The sequence below is a fragment of the Mastigoproctus giganteus genome, chromosome 6 (genome assembly GCF_048544385.1).
Source record: "Mastigoproctus giganteus isolate SK-2022 chromosome 6, ASM4854438v1, whole genome shotgun sequence".
NCBI lineage: Eukaryota > Metazoa > Arthropoda > Arachnida > Uropygi > Thelyphonidae > Mastigoproctus > Mastigoproctus giganteus.
Genome location: NC_143580.1, coordinates 4,420,679 through 4,438,564, shown reverse-complemented (window position 1 = coordinate 4,438,564; position 17,886 = coordinate 4,420,679). Strand labels below are relative to the sequence as shown.

Below are 17,886 nucleotides of genomic sequence, written 5' to 3'. Positions count from 1 at the left end.
CGTAAACGGGAAACATGGAAGGAGTTTGTTCACAGTGCTGGTAATGATAATCCTTGGGGTCTTATTTATAAGATAGCTCGTAATAAGATTCACTCTTTAGACGTATACGGCACTGTGAAAGAAGATTTCCTGGAGACTACTGATTGGATAAATACAGTTAATGTTATTCTTGACAGACTATTCCCGGTGGATGATCTAACTACTGATTCTGTTGTACATTCAAATATTCGAGTTGCAAATTCGCTTTATACCACCAATATTCAGACAGAAGAATTTACCATTGATGAGTTAACCTCTGTTGCTAAAAAGATTAATATTAAGAAATGTCCAGGGATAGATCTGGTTGAAAATACATTTATTTTGCGATTTTTCAAATTGCGTCCACAAGTACTGCTTTTACTTTTTAATAAATGTCTTCAAGAAGGTCTCTTTCCTGATATGTACACCTGATAGAGGTGTACAAAGCCTTGAATGGTTTGAGCATGCTCAATGCTGATGGGATTCTTCCTCTAGCTCAGAAAAATCACCTGAGAGGGCATAAATTCAAATTGAGGAAAGACAGATGTAGGATAGATGTGCGGAAATTTGCCTTTAGCCAGCGGGTGGTTGGTGGGTGGAACAGACTTCCATCCCTTGTCGTGGAAGTTGATAGCCTAAATAAGTTTAAGGCTCAGCTGGACAGGTATTTCGAACGAACAGAGGGGTGAAGTGGAAGTGGTTATTTTTATTTATTTATGTTACTTTTTTTTTTTTTTTTTTTTTTTTTTTTGGCTGATGCTGCATAAGCTTGCTTTCTTGCATCAAATGCCTCTACTAATGCTAATGCTAATGCTAATGTGGAAAATTGCGCTTTTAAAACTGATTAAAAAACCAGATAAACCAGCATTAAATCCTAGATCTTATAGGCCTATTGCACTTTTGCCAAATCTTGGGAAGTTGCTAGAGCGCCTAATGACTCTGCGTGTTACTAATCTTCTTCAGTCGAAAAATATGGTGTCCTCTAATCAATACGGGTTCTGTGTAGGGAAGTCTTGTGAAGATGCACTTGTTGAATTTGCTCGCAGCATTGAGAATTCAACATCAAAGTACACGTTAGCTACCTTTGTTGATTTCGAGGGCGCATTTGATTCTCTATGGTGGCAGAGTGCTCTCGAACGGTTACGATCAGCTGGATGCTCTCAGCAACTGTACCATCTGTTCGCAAGCTATTTCAGTAATCGTCACATTTTAGTGAAATCTAAATTTCAGGAGGTGTCTAGAGAAGTCTCACGAGGATGTCCCCAGGGATCTATCTTAGGGCCTCTTATATGGAATATGGTATTACAGGATTGGATTTCCCGTTGTTTCAGTAGCACTAAAATCATCGCTTATGCCGACGATCTCACTATCTTAATTCATGGTTCATCTAGATCTGCTATCGAAAGTAATGCCAATGATGTCTTACAAAATTTATTTCAATGGACAGTGGATAATAAATTGACAATAAGTTTGTCTAAGACTAAAATGATGATCTTCGGATCACATTTAAACCCTCAACGACCCCCTTTAGTGAAGATTAATAATAACAGGATTCCACTTGTCTCTGAAACTAAATTACTTGGGATTACAATCGACTCAAAGCTTAATTTTGTCTCTCATTTAAATAATGTAACAACAAAGATCAGAAGATTCACTGGTGCTATTGTAAAAATTTCTCGTTCAGACTGGGGACTTTCTAGACGTACCATGAGAATTTATTATAATGCCGTATTCCTTCCTATGGCTACTTATGCGGCAGGTGTATGGTTTCACAGGCTTAGAACTGTTAAATTTCGATTGAAGTTGGCTACTATGCAACGCACAATATTATTATGTATGTTAAGAGCTTGTCGTACTGTTTCAACTTCTGCACTGCAGGTTCTTGCAGGTGTATTGCCATTGGACCTTCACGTTGCTTACAGAGGTCTTTGTTATAGGTTAAAAAACCAACTATCAACTGAATTTATGGGTTTGGTTCTGAACATTAATTCAGATATTAAGCAAGAACGTAATCGTTTGTGGAATGAAATGATAAATCTATGGCAGACACGCTGGGATACGTCATCTGTCGGATCTGTTACTAGGACTTTTTTCCCTGAGGTGACCTTTTGTGTAAAGCAGAAACCTGTCTGGTTCTCTTTGGATTTATATACATCCTTCCTCTTAACGGGACATGGATCTCTTAACGAAAAACTATGTCGTTTTGGTCTTTCTAGGACGGAAGCTTGTCAATGCGGGGAAAATGAAAATTGGAGTCACATTTTATTTGAATGTCCGCTGTATAATGACTTTAGAGATGTTCTTCGTTCGTCAGTTTCTACACTCTCTCATGGGCATGAAACTTTGCTGGTGGGAGACAAGAATTCTTATGTTGCTCTTCAGCAGTTTGCATCCGATGTTTTCACAAGAAGAAGAATTTGTTATACGAATAATTCTACTTCTTTGTCTGGTGAAGCTACTCAATAGGGAGCAACATTCCCAAATTTTTTTTTTTTTTTTTTTTTTATTAGTTTATTCATTTATTTTCTATTTATTTATTTATTCATTTATTTTTTATTTATTTGTTTATTATTTATTTTATTTAATTTTATTTATTTATTTATTTATTTTTTTTTTTTTAACACCACGGGAAATCCTTTTTTTTTTTTTTTTTTTCTCTCCTCTGGAGTGGGCCCCCAGAGGAATCTGGCCCATCTTTTGCCAACATCAGGTGGGTCAGAGTCTCGAATTGAGACAGTGCGAGCTCCATTGAGACTGGCCCACCTTCCCGTGGTGTGGACGAGTACCCAGAATCATCTGTCCAGGTGACTGATGATTCTGGGTAGCCAAGCGGTCAGACACAACAACAGAACACACACATAATACACACAAACATACACTACTTATTTCTGGCCCTTCTACAGTGGTACTGTTCTTCACAGAGATACGAGGCGGAGATGAACTGACGTTCTAGGTGCCGCCCATTACAAAAACACATGTCCACATGTCCACATGTCACTCTGGGGTTGCCGCTTCCAATATGTAGTACTTTACATTTGTCAATGTTAAACTTCATTTGCCACCTCTCAGCCCATCTGCTCAACTTTTCTAGATCCTGTTGCAGCAGCGTACAGTCATTAGTGTCCTTAACAACCCTGCCAACCTTTGTATCGTCGGCAAACTTGGACATTAAGCTTGATATGCCATCATCAATATCATTTATAAATACAGAAAACAACGATGGACCCAATACTGAACCCTGAGCGACTCCACTAATAACATTAGTCCACAATGAGCAGTGTCCATTGATTACCACTCTCTGTCTTCTCCCACTCAACCATCCCTTTATCCATAGCAGCAATTTGCCTCCAATGCAACGCCGCTCCAATTTGTGCAGCAGTCTTCCATGTGCAATAGTATCAAAAGCTTTTCTAAGATCCAAATATATGATATCAAAGTTATTCCCTGCATCCAGTTCCTTTGTGACCACATCATTGTATCCAATCAAATTGGTCAAGGAAGACTTTCCCTTAACAAAACCATGTTGTGTCCGAGCTATAACTGAAGTCTTGTCTAGATGATCCTGCAGTGCTTCTTTAACCAGTGCCTCTATTAATTTTCCTGGAACAGAAGTTAAACTAACAGGTCTATAATTACTTTTGTTGCCCTTTGATCCTTCTTTGTGAATTGGGGTCACATTTGCACATCTCCAGTCCATGGATACCTCCCCTGAGTCCAAAGAAGCTCTCATAATTATGGCTAAGGGTGTGCTTACTTCCTTTGCTGCCTCCTTTAATATAACTGGATAGATCTCGTTTACCCTGGGTTGCAATGTCCACCCCAGGTTGCAGTTAGATTGCAATGTTTATTCTTTAGCACTTTTATCGTTGACATTCCCCACAGATGCCATGCAAAATTGTTTAATGTGGTGGTATTAGTTCTACTATGGTTGTATGAAATGTTTTTTCAGTTATTAGTTAAAGGTGTAGAAAAGGGATTTGTCATTTGTAATTGGAATATTTTTGTTAAACTGTTCTTATTTACAAGCAAATGGATGCAGCAAACTGTTGACATCAAAAGTGATGAAACTGGATTAGGATTTAGGATAGCTGGAAGATTTTTTTTTAATGAAAATCACAGTAAACAGATTCTGTTTTATCTGAGGTGAAAAGGCAGTTCTAATCATGATAAAATCTGCCAAATAACAGTCTTTTATCGCTCGCAATCGACACTCAGTGTCAAGTGATAGGCTCAAGTTTTTCCCACTAATGGCTTCATTGCCTTCCTCAGTGCCTTACCAAAGTGGTCAGTGCACTTACTCATAGATACCAACAAAATACTTTTATTTTCACTGAGAGTTTTGTTTCCAACTTGATCCTGTTACTAATCCACTATAAAATGGCAGCCACAGGTTTCTTGATACTGTTCAGTGTCAAATTGGTTGGGGAGGATACCAAGGAAAATCACCATTTATCATGCCTAATACATTTAATTGCAGATTCAAACAAAAATACTGTTTTTTTTTAATTTCAGGGAACTTTTATTTCCACTCAAGTCCTATTACTGATCATCTGACACCGTCATCACATGGTAGCTGCTAGATTCTTGCTACTAGTTTGCCAACACCACCTCAGGTGCACAAATGATATTATAATTGGCATTATATGAAGCTGATTCATGTTCATGAACATATCAACAATATACACTGTACAATGTACTCAGCAGTGGAAGTATTAAAGCATTTAAAAACCTCTTTAATGGAGGGTGTAGTGTTATTTTTTTTGTGTGTGTGTGTGTGTGTGGGTGTACTCATAATGCACAATAAAAAAGAGATCTATATGAACTAGTCTGTAACTAAAGGGATTGATGCATTAGAAAAATCCTTAATCCAACCAACACGACACAACGTAAATTTTGCCATTGGATTTTTTTTTTATTAAATTAAATTTCCTGTAAAAAGCTTGTATAGCATTGTTTTCCTGTGGGTTGTTTCCTGTTTAATGTTTATTAATAACTAACTATTTAAGAATAATTATCAAAGTAACTTAATCAATAACTAAATTAAGAAAATTTCATGTATTAAATAGCTTTTAAACTAAAATTTAATATAATTAGCCAATTTACATGTTGTTACTTTTATTTCACTTACTGAGATAAACCTTCAAATGTATACAGAGAAGTATGCATCTAATTTTAGTTATTAATAAAATAAATAAATGAAATTTCTCATTGTACCCCAAGATAGTGAAAGAAGTTAGACAAGAGAGAGAGAGAGAGAGAGAGAGAGAGAGAGAGAGAGACAGACAGACAGACAGACAGACAGACAGAGGGACTACAAAAGTTTTAGTTTACTTTATTATAATCCATAATTATAATACATTATACTTGATGATGATGATTATTATTACAGGTAATCTGCAATTTACATTGGAGAATGTGTTTCTGTGAATGGCAATGTATGTCAAAATGATGTAAATGAGCCATATTTTTTATACATGTACATTTATATGTTATGAAGAGGAGATGCACATCACTGGTCAAATTTAAGATCTTGCCTACTTAATTTAAGCTTAATATTAAAAAAAATATTAAACAAGTCAGATTGAAAACAGGAAACAATAAAAATACACATACATTATTATGTAAACTTAAACCAAAATTTTCCAAATTTTAAGAAGCCAAGGATAGAAATCTGAACAGAATTTTCTTCCCTTGATACTGTTCATTATAACAGCTCAAAATGTATTTTAACTGAACTTGCTGTTCTGTTCTGTTCATCATCTTTAATAAGAATGACAGTCTCATTTTTGAACAAACCAGACTTCAGTCATTCTTTTCTGCATGATGTTTTAGGTGCATTTCCTCCTCCTCCTCTTCCGGGATTTACTTTTTTTTTTAACCCTTTGTTGCTTTCAATCAGATCCTTGTTAGTCAACTGAGCACCAAACTGTGATTTGTAAGTATCTGCACCATGCTACTTATAACCACTTCATCAAAGCCAATCTGATTTGCCATTTCTATAATCTGTAACTGAATTTTGCAACATTGGCAATTTCCTGGGCACTGGAATGCACCCAGGCCATATAATCCATCATATACCATTTTTTGTAGACTGAATTACTTCCTTTCATGTTTCTGCTATACTATGTATGTATTTTTTAATATTGTATTTTCTCTCAGAACTCCTAAATTGATGGCTGGATCTTGTCAGTTGTAACATGTTAGGTTACTAAGAATAAAAATAGGTGCATGTATACTTGCATATACACCAATGCTAGAAGTATAGTAAATAAGTGTGATGAATTTGAAGTGTTGGTCAAGACATCAAAGGCAGATATTGTTGGAATATCAGAGATGTGGTATCACACAGATATTAGGAATGCAGAATTGGAATTTGGGGAGTACAATGTGTACAGAAAGGATAGACAGGATAGGAAGGGAGGAGGGGTTATGCTGTTAATTAAGAAAAACATAAAATCAAAGGAAGTGCATCCAGTTGACATAGATGGACAGTGCAATTTTGAGTCAGTTTGGTGTGACGTAAGCACTGGGAAAGCAAAAATAAGAGTAGGAGTGTGTTATAGGCCTAATAACTTGAATGAGTACGATGAACAATTGTACAGAGAAATAGAGTGGGCTGGTAAAACAGAATATCTTGGTGGGATTTTAACTTCATTATATTCTGATTTTAAATAAAAATATAATGGGGAATTTTAACTTCCCAGATATTGACTGGAACTTGTGAGTTGGTCACTCGCACACTAACAAGACCTGTTCCAGCAACGCAGACAGGCTGGAAGAGCAGGTCATGGGGTTTTGTCAATGATATAGAGGTATTTTGCTAGCAGGGAAAAGGAAGTGATTATCTCTTTGCATAAGGCAATGGGCAGACTGCGCCTTGAGTACTGCATACAGGTCTGGAGGCCTCATTTTAGGAAGGATGTAGATTTTCTTGGGTGTGTATAGAGAAGGGCAACAAGATTGGTGAGGGGAATGAAGGGATCCTCTTACCAAGAGAGGCTTATGTCCTGCAAAGTGCAGTGGCTGGAGACTAGGCACCTGCGAGGTGATCTGATTTAGGTGCATAAGGCCTTGAATGGGTTGAGCATGCTGAATTCTGATGGGATTATTCTTCCTCTTGTTTTGATTATGAACCTGAGGGGGCATAAATTCAAATTGAGGAAAGACAGTTGTAGAATAGATGTGCAGAAATTTGCCTTTAGCCAGCGGGTGGTTAATTGTGGAACAAACTTCCATCTGTCGTTGTGGAAATTGATAGCTTAAATAAATTCAAGGAGGAACTGGACAAACTTTTAGAGGGAATGGTTGTGTGAATTTTTTTTTTTTTTTGGCTGATGCTACGTTAGCTCATATGCTTGCTTTCTTGCATCTCATGCTTCTATTACTATTACTATGTTCTGTTGGTGTTAATAGGCTTTGAATGTCAAAATCACCTTGGTCCATCAGTTTCAAGAAAGAGGTTGTATTTGTTGGCATGAAGTTGGTTTACATATTACATCCAGGTTTTCAGTATGAGCAGGATGGACACACACATACATTGTCAAAAAACTAGTAAGTTGCTCTTGTTGAAATTTTGTTCCTTGCAGTTTACTCCTTGACAAAGGGAAAGAAATGGCAAAGTCATGAAATTTGAAATTTACACTTTTAAAATTAAAATGATGTTATATTGAAATGCTGTAATTCAGAATAATGTAAATTGGAAACCATTTGTATTATCATTGAAGAAAAAATCTCCTGGGTGGTTGCTTTTTATCATTATTGTTTTCTATTTCATTATAGGGCGACCAAGGAAGAGATGGTTTACATGGTGTAGAAGGAATTGTTGGACCACCTGGACATGTATTTATGATCCCTGTAAGTTTTATATTTAATTGATTTTGACTGAGGATCACTGTTTAGATTATTTTTCATGCAAATAGATTTACCAATTTAACATGTATAATTTCTACCAAAATAGAAAATGGCTGTTTCTGTTTTGAGGACATGATTCTTAAGGTGCACTTAGAAAACGAATAGGGTCAGTCAATTATCAAATTTTTTTAACATTTTTGTACATGACTATTATTTTAGTGTGCTCACATAGCACACTAAAATGATAAAAAACATAACTTTGTAATGAAATGTTAGTTAATTAATTTTATTTTGTTGTATACTTACTTACCTATACTTACCTATTCATCATGCTTATCTGTGGCTTGCTCTGAGTTCACATAGAGTTTGTTGTCATTCTTCTTTTTCTTTGTCTCTCTATCTTTTCTGGGTGCGAGGATAGCCTGTGCGGTCGTGGCTCCTTGAAGCTCTTGAAACAGAGAAGTTTTTCCTGATTTATTTTCTGATTTATTAGTTTAAATTGTCATATTAACTTATTTTCTAGAGTAGCTTTATATTCCTAGTTACGATACTTAGTTTAAAGTTTAACTTAGACAGAGATTTTGTAGATATTACTTAGTATCGGTAACGGTATCAAATCCACGTGTCACAAATTGAACGAGAGGTCTTTTTTTTTAACCAAATTTAGTCGATTTATTAACCAATTGTTATATCAAATTATCTTCTATAAGTAGATTATAGACCTAGTCGGGATCCTTAGTTTATTCTAAATTGAGATAGCGAGATTTGGAAGCTAATCAATACTTACGAGTCCGTAGAAGTACCGTTCGAGAATTCCCGACATTTTTACACGATAGCATAAGCTTAGTGTAGTATAGTGCATAATATAATATTGTCAATTAATCAGTAAATCTATTAATCTTGATAAAATTTATTGTCAATTAATTGTATTTTTAACTCTATATATATATAACAACTTAATCGTAACAAATAATTAATACATAACTATAGTGGTACACGTGATACGGAAGTTGTTGTATAAAGGGAACTCGTAGAAAACACTAGATACCGAAAAAAAAAAAAATATATATATAACATAACTGTTTTGGGATATAACTTAAGGATTTAATTTTTGTTTTGAAATTTTATTGAATTAAATCGGAATCATGACTCTGACCAGAGCAGCAAAGCAAAGGGCTCAAGCTAATGGGAGTGCTGTGGTTCAGGGGAGAACTGAGGGGGGCAGTTGCCCTCTGAATCACAGTCTTCTAAAATGCACTGTTTGCTTGATGTTTGCGGAGCAGTGGGGTACGGGACATGATACTGCCAAGGGGGATGTCTTTGTGTGTGCACGATGTAAGGAGTGCAAGGAAATCAGGCGACAACTCAGCGTTGTTATGGGCCTTTATGAGAGCTTGAAGGACAGGGTGGATGCCCTCGAAGGAAATAAATTGAGGGGCCCATCAAGCTCTCAGCTGCCCACATCAATGCCAGAGCTTGCACTTGGTCATCAGGCAACACAGAGGCAGCCCTCTAGGCAGAATGTGCTGGTCCCACAGGAACTAGTAGTTGTTGGTGACTCAATTGTCAGGGAAACGGGGAACATGCTTTGTAAAAAGGATTGGTGGAATAGGACCAGGGTATGTCTGCCAGGGGCAAAGGTTGATGACGTTGTAGAGCGGATATCATCTTTTAAGGGCACAAAAGGTGATATAGTTGTACACGTTGGCACTAATGATATTAAGAGTAGGAGACCGGCGGAATTAATTAGCAAGTACAGGTCAATGTTGAAAAAAAGCCGTGAATTAGGGTTGAATTTGAAAGTGTCTGCAATTCTGCCCAGACACGATAGGAGGGAGTATATGATGAGAGCCTTGTCAATCAATTCGGCCCTGGAGGGATTGTGCAAGGTTCAAGGGGTAGAATTTTTTTCAGCCTGGACTGTACTTGTTAACAGGAGAGATTGCTTCTACAGGGATGGGATACACTTAAATAGAAAGGGTGCAAGAATTTTTGCTGATGCTGTCGAGGCAGTGTTAGGTGGGTCGGAAAACTGCTAGTTGGGGGGGGATACAAGGACTAATAGATTAACAGTAGCCACTGGCAGAGGTGGAAGTGATTCTTGCACTGCTTCTATTGAAATGAGCAGAAGCCTGAAAAACAAGATGCAGGATATTTCAGAGACTGCTGGGAGTCATTGCGGTACAAGTAAACATATGGGTTGTGTTAGGGTAGCTAAGAATAGAAACAGGTGCATGTATACTTGCATGTACACCAATGCTAGGAGTTTGGTCAATAAACTTGATGAATTTGAGGTATTGCTCAAAACATCAAAGGCAGATATTGTTGGGATATCAGAGACGTGGTGTCACACAGATATAAGTAATGCGGAACTGGAATTTGGGGAATACAATGTGTATAGAAAGGATAGACAGGACAGGAGGGGAGGAGGGGTTATGCTATTAATTAAGAAACACATAAGGTCCAAGGAAGTGAAGCCAGTCGACATCGATGGACAGGGCAGTGTCAAGTCAGTTTGGTGTGACATAAGCATAGGGAAATCAAAATTGAGAGTAGGAGTGTGCTATAGGCCTAATGACTCTGATGAGTATAATAAGATATTGTACAGGGAAATAGAGTAGGCCAGTAAATCAGAGAGTCTTATAATGGGGGATTTTAATTTCCCAGATATTGACTGGAATTTTTGGGTTGGTCACTCGCACACTAGCAAGGCTTTTGTGGATTTATTGGATGATTGTTTTCTACATCACCATGTTCGTGAGGCAACAAGAGGGAGCAATGCTCTTGATCTGATTATCAGTAGTGAATCTTCATGCATTAAGAATCTGCAGATAAATGAACCACTAGGTGGCAGTGATCACAGTGTGTTGAAGTGGGATTTACTCAAGGAGGTAACTACCATCAGAGGTAAAGGGAAGGGTTTTTGTTTTCGTAAAGGCGACTATGATGGTCTGAGACAGTATTTAAATTCTATACAGTGGGACCAACTGATGATGTTACCAACAGCGAACTCAAAATGGGAAGCATTCAAGGAACTAATCTTGGAGGCTACCAGGCTTTACATACCAACTAAGAAATATTGTTCAAGGTTTAGGCCTAAATGGTTGTCAGATGAACTAATGAGGCATGTGGCAGAGAAGAGAAATGCATGGGATACATACAAATTAATGGGTGACATGGAAGCCTATGATAGATATAAGTTGGTCTGTAACCAAGTCACAAAGGAGATTAGGCAGGCAAAGGCAGACTACGAAAAATCTTTGGCAAAGGATGCAAAGAAAAACAGAAAAGAGTTCTTTACATATTTAAACTCGAGAAGGAAAGGGATGAATCAGATTGGTCCACTGGATATTGATGGTTCAACAGTTGAGGATCCTGCTCAGGTGGCTAACAATCTAAACGAGTATTTTGCATCTACATTCACGCATGAGGAGTTATTCAGGAAGGAGAATGATGTAGGTAAAGTAAACATTGGCAGTGAGCTGGATGATTTTGTAATAACTGAGAGGAAAGTGGAGGAGAGATTGTTGAGGATAAACATAAAAAAGGCACCTGGGGTGGATGGGATCTATCCAGTTATATTAAAGGAGGCAGCAAAGGAAGTAAGCAAACCCCTAGCCATAATTATGAGAGCTTCTTTGGACTCAGGGGAGGTACCCATAGACTGGAGATGTGCAAATGTAACCCCAATTCACAAAGGAGGATCAAAGGCTGACACAAGTAATTATAGACCTGTTCGTTTAACTTCTGTTCCAGGTAAGTTAATGGAGGCACTGGTTAAAGAAGCACTGCAGGATCATCTAGACAAGAATTCAGTTATAGCTCAGACGCAGCATGGTTTTGTTAAGGGCAGGTCTTGCCTGACCAATTTGATTGGATACTATGATGTAGTCACAAAAGAACTGGATGCAGGGAATAACTTTGATATTATATATTTGGATCTTAGAAAGGCTTTTGATACTGTTGCACATGGAAGACTGCTGCACAAATTGGAGCAGTGTGGCATTGGAGGCAAATTGCTGCTATGGATAAGGGGATGGTTGAGTGGCAGAAGACAGAGTGGTAATCAATGGACACTGCTCAACGTGGACTAATGTTATTAGTGGAGTTCCTCAGGGTTCAGTGTTGGGTCTGTTGTTGTTTTCGGTGTTTATGAATGATATTGATGATGGGATATCAAGTTTAATGTCCAAGTTTGCAGATGATACAAAGGTTGGCAGGGTTGTTAAGGACACTACTGACACTATGCTGCTGCAACAGGATCTGGAAAGGTTGAACAGATGGGCTGAGAGGTGGCAAATGAAGTTTAACATTGACAAATGTAAAGTACTACATATGGGAAACAGTAACCCCAGAGCAACGTATCAGCTCTGCGGTACTACGCTGACAGTGGTGGAGAATGAAAAGGACCTGGGGGTAATTGTGCAGGCAGATATGAAGTTCTCTGAGCAGTGCAGACGAGCTGCAAGAGTAGCTCATGGTGTCTTGTCAATGATATACAGGAATGTTTCTAGCAGGGATAAGGAGGTGATTATTCCCTTGTATAAGGCAATGGTTAGGCCACATCTTGAGTACTGTATACAGGTCTGGAGGCCTCATTTCAAGAAGGATGTAGAGCTGCTGGAATGGGTACAGAGAAGGGCAACAAGATTAGTGAATGGAACAAAGGGTTGCTCTTACGAAGAAAGGCTTAAGTTTTGCAAATTACAGAGTCTGGAGACTAGGCACCGGCAAGGTGATCTGATAGAGGTGTATAAGGCTTTGAATGGTTTGAGCATGCTCAATGCCAATGGGATTCTTCATCTTGCTCAGAATAATCACCTCAGAGGGCATAAATTCAAATTGAGGAAGGACGGATGTCGGATAGATGTGCGGAAATTTGTCTTTGGCCAGCGGGTGGTGGAACCGACTTCCATCACTTGTTGTTGAAGTTGATAGCCTAAACAAATTTAAGGCTCAACTGGACAGGTATTTCGAACGAACGGAGGGCTGAAATGGGAGTGGGTTTTTTTTTTTTTTTTTTTTTTTGGCTGATGCTGAATAAGCTTGCTTTCTTGCATCATATGCCTCTACTAATGCTAATGCTAATAACAGTTCAGCAACCTTTTTTTGAGTAAAAAGCCATTTTTGATCTAAAAAAAAAAAAAAAATCTGAAGAACCTCACCTCAGCTCAAGCTGGGAGGGAGTTTTTTAAAAAATGGAATAGAGTGGGAAGGCGTTTTATTAAAAATATATAAACATGTATTTTAAAATATTATTTATTAATACTGAAACACAACCCACCCCACACATCCAATTAGGTATGAATTAATGTAACTTTTGCTGCTGAACTTCTTGAGCGAGTTTCTCAGCATCAGGCGAGTATGCCGTAATTTTCATCTTTAAACATGCTGAGAGGCTCGCATTGTTCAAACGGTTTCTTGATTTATTTTTAATATAGTTAACATTCGAAAATATTTGCTCGCAGAAATACGTCAAACCAAAATTGAGAGAAATCCAAATGCAAATATTTTCAAATTTATACAAATATAAGTGTCCAGTAAGTTACTGCACACATTGAACACAATTTGGTCTTGCTTTTTCAACTCATCTATCTCCGTTCATTTGTGTAGAATTGCAAGGGCAGCCTTTTGCCTCTCTAAATCCTCAATTTCAGTTTTAAGTCATTTTAGTCTTGTACTACACATGCCATTGATTTTAAGTCCTCTAACTCCATTTCAAATTGTGTCTACTCAGTCCATTCCTTCTTAAATTCCAGTTTTTCTTGCTCAACTTTCTCTTTTGAGTTGACATTTTAAAAATGATTGCAACTGATTTAACAAGTCAAGTGATTTATAATATGAATTCATGTACCTATCACAAACACTACATACAGATGGATATTATTTTGTTCCTGTTTTAACTATTTTATATTCACTACTGCCACAATGATTAATGTTTGACACCTTGCAGTATGTGTATTCTGCTCGCAATGCACAGGCAAACTAAACTGAGAAATTTTTGCAGCTTGCACTGAAACTAATGCTATATTCATGCTGCTGCCTGTGCCTGCTGTGCTTGTCATTCATGTGGGCCAAAAGTTAAAGAGCCACAGTTACATGTTCAAAGAGCCGCTCACGAGCCGCAGGTTGCCAACGCCTGCCTTATAACATGCCCCTTTCCCACCCCACCTAACCTTTTCTGTAGTTGCATATTTTGGGACATTTAAGTAATGGCTTTGAACTTTATATATATATATATATTTTTTTTTTTTTTTTTTTTTTTCTTCCCTTTTGTGATTTTGTAGAGTTTTTTCTTTTGGGTGCATATTTTCTGCCATGTTAATTCATAATTATTTCACATTTAAGGCTGAAATACAGATATCCCTTCAATTTAACAAGTTCAAAATATGGTAGTCTGTTTCCTTACTTTACAATCAGCTGTGCACTTCCTTTTCAACTTTGTATTGGTAGAGGCAAATGATGCAAGGAAGCATTATCTTATACAGTGTCAGCAAAAAAATCCCTTAAATATTCTTTTAGCTGCATGGTAGCAGGTTTATCAAGAAATGGAAATTGATGAAATAACAAACACTTAAAACTGCATGGTGTAATCTGCCTTTAATTTTCTTAAAAGAATTACAGATTACTCTCAGGCTCTTTGTGGTGCTTCCTGTAACTGCTTCTTCAGTGAATTCCTGTAATGTTGTCATTATAACACCATCAGCCTCACATACCAACTGAGATGTGAGGAAAAGTTTAATTGCTACCAATTTCCAAAAAAAAAAAAACTACCCTCCTCATCTTTTGTCTTGTCTTTGTTGTCCTCAGACAACATAGACAGTTATTATTAGACAGATACTATTAGCATTCTTACTCTTTCTCAGACAACAAAAACCTTCATCATCTTCTCAGTACTTGCCTCTAATGTAGCCTGTCAGCAGTCTGAACATAATGCTGAGGATCAGATTGTATGTGAGGGAGGAAGAGAAAATATTTTAGTTATTTCTACTTTATATCAAGATCAGTGTGCAGTTAAACGTTTTCTTGTTGAATGACAATGTTCTTTCATTAAGCACTTATCAAGAAATGTCATTTTTGTTTCTTTTGATCTTGTTTTGGCCTTCCTTTTTGGAGATAGGTGATGCCATCAAAGGATCATATGATAGCTAAACAATGAAAATGATAAGATAGTAGCAGAATAGGTATTTCATAGTTTCTAAACATGAATTCTACTAAAGAGACATTTTGAAGCTTGTGTAGTATTAGTTGCATTATCTTGACAATTCTAGCAATTCTGTGAAGTACTTACAAATGTGACAGGTACTCATATTTTGTTTTGCTCCTTTTTTCATTTTCATACTTTGTTTCTTTTTGAAATGAATTTACTCTTTTTTTGTATCACCCTTGTATAATGCAAGTGTTTGCTATTGGATAGAGTCACTATCATTTAGGAATGGCTTATTATAATTTTATTGACATAATTATAACATAATAATTGTAAATAGCAAAACATTAGATTGAAGTGCTTGCACTAAAATAGTATGATTCTCTAGTACTCTTCAGAGGACAGGCTAGGCTAGGCTAGGCTTATATTAGAAGTTATGATTTCATTCTGCTTGTCATTCTATCTTGCCATCTATTGATTTGAAATTGTTGTTTTTCTAAAACTTTTGATTTAAATTTAGTAGTATAGCATTATTTTGTGATTTTCTGATTAATCTGGTGTATTTATTCTTTACTTGGCCTTGTAATTGAATAAAAGTATTGGTAAGAGTATCAAATCCACGTGTTACAAGGTGCAACTGTGCTGAACGAGACGTTTTTTAGCCATATTTAGCCACTTTATTGAATATTTTTTACATCAAATTATTTTCTGTAAGTAGCTTATAGACCTAGTAAGGGTCATTAGTTTATTCTGAATTGAGACAGCGAGATTTGAAAGTTAATTAATACTTAAGTGTCCGTAGATTTACCGTTCGTAACTTGCCGCCTTTGTCATATGATACATTATATACCGAACTAGATAGTGTTAGTATAGTATAGGTTATAATATTTTCAGTTGATCGGTAGAATCTATTAAACTTGTTGAACTTCGTTGTCAGTTAAATTGTACTTTTAACTAAATACATATAACGACTTAGATTACAAAGGTAACATAATTAATTAATACATAACTGATACGGAAGTTATATAAAGGGAACTCGTAGATAATTAATACTTGACACTGGTATATATATTTTTCAGTGTCAGTGTTAATACTTAACACTGAAAAATATATATACCGTTATAACTATGTTGGGATACAAGTTTAGGCATATAATTTTGTACTGAAATTGAAATTTTATTGAAAGTAAATCGAAATCATGACTCAGACCAGAGCAGCAAAGCAAAAGGCTCAAGCTAATGGGAGTGCTGTGGCTCAGAGGAGAACTGAGGGAGGCAGTTGCCCTCTGAATCACAGCCTTTTAAAATATACTGCTTGCATGATGTTTGTGGAGCAATCAGGTACGGTACATGATATTGCCATGGGGGATGTCTTTGTGTGTGCGCTATGCAAGGAGTGTAACGAAATCAGGCAACAACTCAGCGTTGTTATGGGCTTATTGAGACCTTGAAGGACAGGGTGGATGCCCTCGAAGGATATAAATTGAGGGGCCCCATCAAGCTTTCAGCTGCCCACATCAACGCCAGAGCTTGCACTTGTTCATCACGCAACACAGCGGCAACCCCCAAGGCAGAATGCACTGGTCTCACAGGAACTAGTAGTTGTTGGTGACTCTATTGTCAGGGAAACGGGGAACATGCTTTGTAAAAAGGATAGATGGAACAGGACCAGGGTATGTCTGCCAGGGGCAAAGTTTGATGATGTTGTAGAGCGGATATCATCTTTTCAGGGCACAAAAGGTGATATAGTTGTATACGTTAGCACTAATGATATCAAGAGTAAGAGACTGGCAGAATTACTTAAGAAGTACAGGTCACTGTTGAAAAAAAGCTGTGAATTAGGATTGAATTTGAAAGTGCCTGCAATTCTGCCCAGACACGATAGAAGGGAGTATATGATGAGAGCCTTGTTGATCAATTCGGCCCTGAAAAGATTGTGTAAGGCTCAAGGGGTAGAATTTTTTTCAGCGTGGTCTGTACTTGTTAACAGGAGAGACTGCTTCTACAGGGATGGGATACACTTAAATTGAAAGGGTGCAAATATATTTGCTGATGCTGTCGAGGCAGTGTTAGGTGGGTCGGAAAACTGCTAGCTTGGGGGGATACAAAGACTAATAGATTAACAATAGCCACTGGCAGAGGTGAAAGTGATTCTTACACTGCTTCTATTGGAATCAGCAGAAGCCTGAAAAACAAGATGCAGGATATTTCAGAGACTGCTGGGAGTCATTGCGGTACAAGTAAACACATGAGTTGTGTTAGGGTAGCTAAGAATAGAAACAGGTGCATGTATACTTGCATGTACACCAATGCTAGGAGTTTAGTAAATAAATTTGATGAATTTCAAGTATTGCTCAAAGCATCAAAGGTGGATAATTTTGGGATATCAGAGACGTGGTGTCACACAGATATAAGGAATGCAGAACAGGAATTTGGGGAGTAAAATGTCTACAGAAAGGATAGACAGGATAGGAAGGGAGAAGGGGTTATGCTATTAGTTAAGAAACACATAAAATCCAAGGAAGTGAAGCCAGTCAACATCGCTGGACAGTGCAGTGTCAAGTCAGTTTGGTGTGACATAAGCGCTACTACTCTCAATTTTGGAGTTCAAAATTGAGAGTAGTAGTGTGCTATAGGCCTAATGACTCTGATGAGTATAATAAGAAACTGTACAGGGAAATAGAGTGGCCCAGTACATCAGAGAGTCTTATAATGGGGGATTTTAATTTCCCAGATATTGACTGGAATTTGTAGTTTGGTCACTCACACATTAGCAAGGCTTTTGTGGATTTATTGGATGATTGTTTTCTACAATAGCATGTTCGGGAGGCAACTAGAGGGAGTAATACTCTTGATTTGATTATCAATAGT

At 37.2% G+C, this 17,886-nt stretch overlaps 1 protein-coding gene across 1 annotated transcript in view; it reads left to right on the top strand.

Annotated features, from left to right (window-relative positions):
* The window catches only part of LOC150083829 (uncharacterized), a 607,249-nt gene that overhangs the window by 109,094 nt on the left and 480,269 nt on the right, over positions 1–17,886 (top strand). The window contains exon 8 of the mRNA XM_090375392.1: positions 7,798–7,872. Within this exon, the coding sequence (XP_090231518.1) occupies positions 7,798–7,872 (75 nt within the window). The remainder of the gene's footprint in view (positions 1–7,797; positions 7,873–17,886) is intronic.